Here is a 10,520-nt window from a genome sequence, read left to right as displayed (position 1 = left end):
CAGCTAACATCCTGTTCTAAGCCAAAAGGCTTTATCCCTCAGATCAGCAATAAGACAATTATAACTCTCATCTTGTCTATTCAATGCTGTATAAAGGTTGTAGCCAGGGCTATTAGTGAAGAAAAAGAAATAAGAAACACATGAATTGGAAAGCAAGAAGTAACACTATTTTTATTCACAGATAACATGACATTCTGTATAGAAAATCCTAAGGAACCCTCAAACACATGATTATTAACAAGTGAGTTCAGCAAATTTGAGGAGACTCACACTTCCTGATTTCAAAACTTACTACAAACAATAATCAGACAAAGCAGGAGTAGCAGAAGATAGATAGGATAGAACCTAGAGCCCAGATTTTTGACAACAGTGCCAAGACAATGCAATAGGAGAAAGAATAATCTTTTCAAGAGATGGTGCTGGGGCACAACTCAATATTCACATGCAGAAAAATTAGGTTGAAACCTTATTTTACACCACACACAAATTAACTCAAAAATGGATCAAAGACCTAAACATAAGAGCTATAGAGAACTTAGGGGAAGAGCTTCAATAATTTCTTAGATATAGCAAAAGTAACAACAACAAAAAAAGATAAATTGAGTTACATCAAAATTTAAAACTTCTGTGCAGCAAAAGACAAAAGAATAAAAGGGCAACATACAGAATACAGAATCAGAACATATGTCTGATAAGTTAACCCAGAATATATATTGAGAATTCCTATAATTTAACAACAAAAGACATGTAAACTGATTAAAAAACGGGCAAATAACACAAATAGACGTTTCTCCAAAGAAGATATACAAATGACCAACAAGCATATGAAAAAATGTTCCACATTACTAATCATTAGAGAAATGCAAATTACAACCACAGTTACATATCACCTCATACCCACTAGGGTGGCTACTGTTAAAGAAACAAACAAACCAACAGAAGATATTAATACGTTTTGGCCAGAATGTGGAGAAATTGAAATTCTTGTACACTGTTGGTGGAAATATAAAATTGTGCATCCATTTTAAAAAACAGTATGATAGTTCCTCAAAATTAAAAATAGAGGGACTTCCCTAGTGATCCAGTGGCTAAAACGCCAAGCTCCCAAGGCACAGGGCCTGGGTTTGACCCCTGATCAGGGAACTAGATCTCACGTGTCACAACTAAAAGTTTGCAGGCTGACACTAAAAGACCCTGCATGCTATAATTTAAAAAATTAAAAATAGAATTACCATACAATCCAGCTATTCCACTTCTGGTTATATATCCAAAAGAATCGAAAGCAGTGTCCCAAAGAGATAATTGTATACCTGTGTTCACAGTAGCATTCTTCAGGATACATTCCTGGTGGTCTAGTGTTGGACTCTGCACGTCCAACACAGAGGGTGCCATTCAATCCCTGGTAGGGAAACTATGATCCCATATGCCACGTGGCGTGGCCAAAAAAAAAAACAAACAATGTCATGGTAGCATTCTTCACAATAGCCAAAATGTGGAAGCAGTTCAAATGTCCAAGGATGGATGAATGGATAAAATATTATCCATTGTAGTATACATACAATGGAATATTATTCAGCTATAAAAAGGAATGAAATTCTGACATGTGGATGAACCCTAGGACATTAGGCTAAGTGAAATCAGACAGACACAAAAGGACAAATAATGTGTGATCCCAATTATATGAGGGAAAATCACTGCAGATGGTGACTGCAGCCATGAAATTCAAAGATGCTTGCTCCTTGGAAGAAAAGCTATGATAAACCTAGAGAACATATTAAAAAGCAGAGACATTATTTGCCGACAAAGGTCCATCTAGTCCAGTAGTCATGTATGGATGTGATGCTAAGTCACTTCAGTCATGTCCGACTCTGTGCAACCCCGTAGACGGCAGCCCACCAGGCTCCCCCATCCCTGGGATTCTCCAGGCAAGAACACTAGAGTGGGTTGCCATTTCCTTCTCCAATGCATGAAAGTGAAAAGTAAAAGTGAAGTCGCTCAGTCATATCTGACTGTTAGAGACCCATGGACTGCAGCCTACCAGGCTCCTCTGTCCATGGGATTTTCCAGGCGAGAATACTGGAGTGGGTTGCCATTGCCTTCTCCAATGGATGTGAGAGTTGGACTACAAAGAAAGCTGAGTGCTGAAGAATTGATGCTTTTGAGCTGTGGTGTTGGAGAAGACTCTTGAGAGTCCCTTGGACAGCAAGGAGATTCAACCAGTCCATCCTAAAGGAAATCAATCCTGAATACTCATTGGAAGGACTGATGCTGAGGCTGAAGCTCCAAAACTTTGGCCACCTGATGTGAAGAGCTGACTCATTGGAAAAGACCCTGATGCTGGGAAAGATTGAAGGCAGGAGGAGAAGGGGGTGACAGAGGGCAAGGTGGTTGGATGGCATCACCGACTCAATGGACATGAGTATGAGCAAGCTCCGGGTGATGACGGACAGGGAAGGCTTGCGTGCTGCAGTCCATGGAGTTGCAAGGAGTTGGACACGACTGAGCGACTGAACAACAACAACAAAAAGAGTAGCCAAATTCATAGACATAAAAAATTGAATGGCCATTGCCAGCGACTGGGGAGAAGAGGTAATGGGGGACTGCTGATATAATGGAAATAGAGTTTCTGTTTTACAGAATGAAAATGGCCTAGAGATGTGTTGCACAACAATATGAATATACTTAACACCACTGAACCATAAGCTTAAAATAGGACAGTAAATTTTCAGTAGTCTATATTTTACCACATTTGTTTAAAAGGCTACAAAATTGCTTAATTATGTTTACAGATATGGAAGATGGTGAGGTATTATCATTTATCAGATTCGAGACAATTTTTCTCTGTGACCCTTGACTGCTATACCTCAACTTCTAGCTGGTTCATCTGGCTGCTCATAAATTAACCTGATTTCTGCCATTCAAGCCTTCTCAAGCAACCTAAATGTCCATCAACAGATGAATGGATAAAGAAGATGTGGTGTGTATACATATGTTTTTACACACACATATACACACACAGGGGCTTCCCTGATAACTCGGTCAGTAAATAATCTGCCGGCAGTGCAGGAGACCCAGGTTTGATCCCTGGGTTGGGAAGATCCCCTGGAGAAGGAAATGGCAACCCACTCCAGTATCCTTACCTGGAAAATCCCATGGACAGAGAAGCCTGGTGGGCTGCAGTCCATGGGCGCAGAGTCAGGCATGACTGAGCAACACTGAGGAACTGATGCACACACAATAAAATATTACTCAGCCATAAAAAGAATGAAATATTGCTATTTGAAGCATATGAATGGATGTACAGATTGTCATACTAAGTAAAATAAGTCAGGTAAAAAAAGACAAATATTATATGATATCACTTATATATGGAATCTAAAAAAAATACATTACTGTGTGGTGTGGCTAAAATAATAATAATACAAATGAACTTATTTATAAAATAGAAACAGAGTCACAGACATAGAAAACAAACTTATGGTTACCAAATGGGAAAGGGGATAGAGAAGAACAAATTAGGAGTATGGGACTAACAGCTACACACTTGTAATAACCTACAATGGAAAAGAATACAAAGATGTATACCTGAAGCTAATACAATATTATAAATCAACTATAGTTAAATTGGGCTTCCCTGGTGGCTCAGACAGTAAAGAATCTGCCTCCAGTTCAGGAGACCTGGGTTTGATCCCCAGGTCAGGAAGATCCCCTGGAGAAGGGCATGGCAACCCACTCCAGTAGTATTCATGCCTGGAGAATTCCATGGACAGAGGAGCCTGGTGGGCTACAGTCCACTGGGTCGCAAAGAGTTGGATACAACTGAGTGACATCACACACACACACATAGTTAAATTGAAAAAAAAAATTTTTTTTTAAGCCTACTCAGTATATGACAGACTTTTCTACATATAATTCTTAACAGTTTTTTTGTGAGCAAACTGAAGCTGAGAAAGGTTCGGTAATATTTCCTATAGCTGTGGGAGAGATGGAGCTATCACCGGGTTCCATCCTGGCTGCAAAGCCTGGGTTCTTCCTCACTAGGTCCCATTCCCCTCAAGTCAGCACTTGGGGTCAAAAATTCAGATCCCCTCTTAGAGATGAGCAAATTATCTAGACTTTTTAACATTTAAGTTTAATTTTTATTTATTTTGGCTGTGCTGGGTCTTCATCACTGCTCAGACTCTTCTCTAGTTGTGGAGAGCGGGGGCTCCTCTCTAGTTGCGCTGCGTAGGCTTCTCATTGTGGTGGCTTCTTTTGTTGAGGGGCACAGGCCCTAGGGTGCATGGGTCTCAGGAATTTCGGTTCCCAAGTTCTAGAGGGCAGACTTCAGTAGCTGTGGTGCCTGGGCTTAGTTGCTCTGAGGCACATGGGATCTTCCTGGATCAGGGATTGAAGTCATGTCTCCTGCATTGGCAGGCGGATTCTTTACCACTGAGCCACCAGGGAAGCCCACTCTAGATTTTTTTTTTTTAAACTTTACATAATTGTATTAGTTTTGCCAAATATCAAAATGAATCCACCACAGGTATACATGTGTTCCCCATCCTGAACCCTCTTCCCTCCTCCCTCCCCATACCATCCCTCTGGGTCGTCCCAGTGCACTAGCCCCAAGCATCCAGTATCGTGCATCGAACCTGGACTGGCATCTCGTTTCATACATGATATTTTACATGTTTCAATGCCATTCTCCCAAATCTTCCCACCCTCTCCCTCTCCCACAGAGTCCATAAGACTGTTCTATACATCAGTGTCTCTTTTGCTGTCTCGTACACAGGGTTATTGTTACCATCTTCCTAAATTCCATATATATGCGTTAGTATACTGTATTGGTGTTTTTCTTTCTGGCTTACTTCACTCTGTATAATAGGCTCCAGTTTCATCCACCTCATTAGAACTGATTCAAATGTATTCTTCTTAATGGCTGAGTAATACTCCATTGTGTATATGTACCATAGCTTTCTTATCCATTCATCTGCTGATGGACATCTAGGTTGCTTCCATGTCCTGGCTATTATAAACAGTGCTTCGATGAACATTGGGGTACACGTGTCTCTTTCCCTTCTGGTTTCCTCAGTGTGTATGCCCAGCAGTGGGATTGCTGGATCATAAGGCAGTTCTATTTCCAGTTTTTTAAGGAATCTCCACACTGTTCTCCATAGTGGCTGTACTAGTTTGCATTCCCACCAGCAGTGTAAGAGGGTTCCCTTTTCTCCACACCCTCTCCAGCATTTATTATTTGTAGACTTTTGGATCGCAGCCATTCTGACTGGTGTGAAATCCACTCTGGATTTTGATGAATGTTGAATGTGTGGACCCTGGAATGACTAAATTAACAAATAGAGAGATGAGTGTAAACACGAATGGCTCACTTGACAGACTAAAGGAAACTTGGAGAGGGTGGGATCCAAAGAGAAGGAAGAGCAGGAGAAGCTGAAAGAGGAAATTGTATCTATACTTACCAGAGCTCTTAGTCAGTCTATCCTGCGCTGAGGACAGAGACCACAGAGCTGCTGCCAGCCTGGAGAAAGGCCAATCCAGTCAGAGCTGCGTGTGACCCTCGTAGCAAAGGAGGCTCAGGTAAGTTGCCCCAAGGAGGGAAGTGCGACGGGCACTCAGGAGAGTTGGCAGGTTGGCACACAGGGCAGGGACACATCTCTCTGTAGAAAGAGCACTCTGGCTCCTGTGGGGAAGGTGACTTAAAGGGGAAGAAATTGGAGGAGGGAAGACCTTACTCCAAACCCAGAGCCAACGGGAGTGAATTCCAGAAAGAATTTTTGGAAAGTCCCTTGCCAGGGCTTGGGGATCAACAACATGGGGGATGGTGAGAGAGAGGGAGGTCTCCATTATCAGTTCTTAGGTCCCTCGGTGACAGTCTAAAGGAACAGATCTGTTATGCAGGGGGTGGGTGAGGGGGTGGAAGGTGAGGGTCAGTCATGAACAGAGTAGGGGGCTGTCGCTTTTGCTGGGTGTCTCCCATGACTTTAAGTTCTTGTCCGGTTAGCAACTCCAATGTGGGGGACTTTTATGCTGTCCCTTGTCTTAGGATCCTGCATTTGTTCTTTGAAGGATAAAGGCAGGGATCTGGTTAATTTGTCCAGAAGTCGCTGAGGAGACCAGAGTCATGATGGAAGGAAATGATTTTCAGAAAATAGGGAAGGAAAAAGTCTGAGAAAGCAAAGCTGTTTAAAAACAACCCCCATCGTCATTTCTGTATTATTTAACCATCACCATCCTGTTTGGTACCTCCCTTGATCCTCATGCTGAACCGGAGAACTCAGCAGAGCTGGGTCACTGCCATGCCAGGGTAACAGGGTTTCTAAGCTGGCATGGAAACCAGGGTGATCAAGGGTGTGAAGGCAGAGCACTTGCTGGACACAGGATGAGGCTGTGTCCTCTTCTGGAGACTGGAGCATGGACCTGAATTATTTAGTTACTTTTCTTGGGTCACTCCAGAGAGAAGGTAGGGGCACAAGGAGTCTCCTCCAACTTGGGAAGATTCCCCCAGGGAATCTAATCCCAGATCCCCTTTTGAGCTCCCCAAGCTTACAGTGAGGGAGCCGGTGCCCTTGCCAATCTTCTCTACTCCAGCCTCAAGGAGCCTCAGGACCCCAACACTGAAGGAACAGGATCTGACCCCATCCTTCACCGTGGAGTTGGGGAGACTGGGGCAGGAGGCAAAGCGGGGACCCTGCGAGGGGCTCTCTCCCTTCAGACTTTGGTCTCCTCCACAGCTGACTCTGCAGGAAAGGAAAGACATGCCCTGGAAACTGACACCACTTCTGCTTTTTCTGGGTTGGATGACCTCTGTGTGCAGTGCCCGGACCCGGACAGACCTGCTCAACGTCTGCATGGATGCCAAGCACCACAAGGCAGAACCCGGCCCTGAGGACAAGCTGCACAACCAAGTGAGGATGGAGTGTGGCTCTGGGTTGGGAGGGGGCTTGTTCAGACAAGGAAGAGGAAGTCAGGGTGGTGGGGGAGGGGTTGAGGGGTCAAGCCCTTCCATTATACACTCACATCCTGAGTTACCATTGTGGGAGAAGATGAAGGCAGGATGGGGTGCAGTTGATGTGATTTCAGAGGTGGCCTGCTCAGAATAGGATCCCATGTTGGCAACAACGTGGAATAAACACTTACTGAGCGCCTCCCAGGTGTCATGTGTGTTCTGTGCATGGTTTCGTATTCCCAGAGGTCCCACGATATGGGTAGATGATGTTCTCCTCCACCTGATACAAAGGAGGACACTGAGGCCCAGAGAAGCACGTGGACACCCAGAGGATTTGGACAGGACTTGCCCCTGTGATGGGGTGGGGGTAGGATTGAGGTGGGCACTCCCAGGGGTTTAAAAGGTGAGAGATGTCAACATATATTACTGCATGCTGTGATGCAGCACACCTTTCCTCCTCTGCTCGAAAAGCCACCTTCCAATGAGGCTTAATACAACCACCCTCTTTCAAATTTCAACAATCATTCCATATTTCTATTCCCTGCTGTTATTTTATCCATATAATTGATCAGATCCTGATTTTTTTCTCTTTTAGCTTCTTACTGTCTCCCTTGACCAGAACATATATTTCTGCCTGTTTTGTTCTCTTCTGTATTCCCAGTATCTCAAACAGTAACTTGCATAAAATAAGTACTCAGTAATTATTTTTTAGGGAATAAATAAATTACTTTGTATGAAGTGTCAAGCACTGTATAAATGATAGCTATTGTCTTCCCAAGACAGGGCTTCTCCCAGGCTCTCACTGCCCCCATCAGTCTTGTAACTGTGTCTGCCCCAAGACAGGAGTTTCTGGAGGCCAAGGACAGAAGGGTCCTAATAGTGAACATTCTTAGGACAACCTGCCTGAGACAGGAGAACAAGAAGAGCCAAATGGGAAGAGGCTGGAGGTGGCAGAGGAGGCAATTAGTCTCATGTCTTCCCGACCCAGTGCACCCCCTGGAAGAAGAACGCCTGCTGCTCTGCCAGAGTCAGCCAGGAGCTGCACAAGGACACCTCCTCCTTGTATAACTTTACCTGGGACCACTGTGGCAAGATGGAACCCGCCTGCCAGCGCCACTTCATTCAGGACAACTGTTTGTACGAGTGCTCACCCAATCTGGGGCCCTGGATCCAGGAGGTACTGGGGTCTCCCTCCTTTCACCCCAGCAGGCTGCCCCCAACTCAGTCACAGCTGTTCCTACCAACATCCTTGGCTGACTGAGCCTCCCTGCCCCTACCTTCTCCCCCAGGTGAACCAGAAGTGGCGCAAAGAACGGTTCCTGAACGTGCCCCTGTGCAAAGAGGACTGTCAGAGCTGGTGGGAAGACTGCCGTACCTCCTACACCTGCAAGAGCAACTGGCACAGAGGCTGGGACTGGACCTCAGGTGAGGGCTGGGGGGCGGGGAGATGGAGGTGTGGGGTGGAGAATGGGGGTCTGAGGATTTGGGGTTGAGCAAGGATTCCTAGGGGTGGCCAGAGTTAAGCTTTAGGCCTAGGGACAGAATGTATGTGCCCACCCTCTCTCCCCCTGCAGGATCTAATAAGTGTCCAACTGGGACCATCTGCCGCACATTTGAGGCCTACTTCCCCACACCTGCAGCCCTGTGTGAAGGTCTCTGGAGTCACTCCTACAAGCTCAGCAATTACAGCCGGGGCAGTGGCCGCTGCATCCAGATGTGGTTCGACCCTGCCCTGGGCAACCCCAATGAGGAGGTGGCGAGATTCTATGCCTTGGCCTTGACTGCTGAGGCCTGGCCCCAGGGTATTAGACCTCTCTTGCTCTGCCTGGCCCTGATGCTGTCACTCTGGCTCCATGACTGAGTCCAGCCTGTCCCCAGGTTTGATGACCAGGCTGGGCTCAGTTCAGCTCCCACAAATGAGGGAGCCGTCAGCATGCTTCCATTCATCATCCATCCCTTTGTCATCCAGTTCCTGCTCCAGGATGGGGCTTGGGGTTTCTCTGACAGCCACTTCTAACAAATAGACCCAACACATCTGAGTCTGATGAATTATTTTGGTTCTGAGTTTGTGTGTGGTAGAGGGCAGATTCCACAGTTTTTGGATTCCTTCAGATTAGAGAAACAAAACATGAGCTTGTTCTGCTACTCACTATGTGAAAATGAATCAGTTGCTTAACTTTTCTTAAACCAGTTTCCTTCTCAATAAAGTGAAGATAATAATCCTTCCTTCTCTCATAGTTGTGAAATGTTGCCTAGAAAGCATGTGTGCCCAGTGCCTGCACATTATTAGTCCTCAGGGATCCTGTGGCCCTTGTAGCCCCAAATGAGACAGCCAAGTCCAGGACTTCATTATTTATATTGGGTCCCAGAGGAAGCCCTTTTCCCCAGGCTCTGTGCTCCCTTGTGCTGATATGGGAAAACTGGGGATTGGAGTCCAGGGAAAGCTGGGGGTGTGTGTGTGTGTGTGTGTGTGTAAACAAATTCACCCATGATACTGACTGAAGGGGCAGAGTTGGGGCTTGGCACCTCAGAGAAGAAGGCAGTTAGTGAGGTTCCTGCAGAGCAAACACTGCAGATTCTAGCCCTAGTTCAGCTCTGCTGAGTCCTGGAAGAGGGGCGGAAACTCTTAGGGCTTCTCAGAGGCGGGAACTATCCCCGACACCTTTGTCCCCTCCAGGATTGGTAGGTACCTTTGTCCCCTCCAGGACTAGTAGGTGTGCCTCTCCTGGAGGATTGCTCTGTCGTTACACAGCCCCCAGGAATTGGGCCTCAGTTTATCTCAGGGTCTCCGGCTTCCCCTTGGAGGAAGCCTTTGTCTCCACATCCCAACCACAGTTATCTTCAGAGAGGCGCAGGTACCTGAATGAGAACTCCAGGCAGGTGGTGTCCTCAACTTGAAACTAGAAGCCAGGAGTGAAGACTCAGTCTAGGTCTCTCTCGCCTCCTCATAACAAGAGGTTACTGAAGGGGGAAGTTGGCCACAGATTAGAGGACGAGTAATTGGGTTACTGGAGAGGTCTTGAGACACTGTTTCGCGTGGGTGGGTCTCAGTCATTACGTTTATCTAGTCTGGAAGGCCCTACAGGCCCCTCTCCACGTCCCTGGTTTTGCTCCAGCTGGGTAAAGTCACTGTATATTTGAAACAGAGAAAGGAACTCTTTGAAATTGACCCAAACACAGATTTTATTCAGCAAAGTGAAAGTTCCCAGGTTAAAGGGGATCCTTTGACAGCGGCCTGAGTTGGCGGCAGTGGGAACCAGGCGGGAGGCCTGTGCCTTTAAGGATCCAGGGGGCGGAGGGGCGGGGCAGGAAGCGGACTCCCAGGAGACGCCGCCACCGGCTAGGTCTTTTTTTGGGGAGGGGTGGGCCAGACCCTCCTAAGAGCTGCTGACCTTTCCGGGCGGCCCGTGGGCCCTACCTCTCCTGGTGGGAGGGGAAGAGGCCAGGGGACGACGGAGCGAACCCGGTCTAGGGGGCTCCTGGCTCCGCGTCCCGCCCACAAGGCTCAAGTTTGTTGACTTGGAGGGAGTAGCTGGGGCGGGGGCGGGTGCTAATAATACCCGTTCGTTCCGCC

The 10,520-nt window shown here is 46.5% G+C and overlaps 1 protein-coding gene across 2 annotated transcripts; it reads left to right on the top strand.

Annotated features, from left to right (window-relative positions):
* The first annotated feature begins 5,424 nt into the window (after positions 1-5,424).
* Positions 5,425-9,168, top strand: FOLR2 (folate receptor beta). 2 transcript variants are annotated; one of them, XM_014477505.2, is made up of 5 exons: positions 5,425-5,577; positions 6,732-6,905; positions 7,935-8,123; positions 8,236-8,371; positions 8,521-9,168. In XM_014477505.2, the coding sequence occupies exons 2-5, from the start codon at positions 6,756-6,758 to the stop codon at positions 8,805-8,807; spliced, it is 762 nt and encodes a 253-aa protein (XP_014332991.1). In that variant the 5' UTR covers positions 5,425-5,577; positions 6,732-6,755; the 3' UTR covers positions 8,808-9,168. The 2 variants fall into 2 exon arrangements, with proteins under 2 accessions (XP_014332991.1, XP_070239266.1); XM_070383165.1 differs by having other exon boundaries at positions 5,435-5,577; positions 6,815-6,905.
* Positions 9,169-10,520: the final 1,352 nt, after the last annotated feature.

This window comes from Bos mutus, chromosome 15 (genome assembly GCF_027580195.1).
Source record: "Bos mutus isolate GX-2022 chromosome 15, NWIPB_WYAK_1.1, whole genome shotgun sequence".
NCBI classification, from domain to species: domain Eukaryota; kingdom Metazoa; phylum Chordata; class Mammalia; order Artiodactyla; family Bovidae; genus Bos; species Bos mutus.
This window is presented reverse-complemented; position numbering and strand designations above follow the sequence as displayed.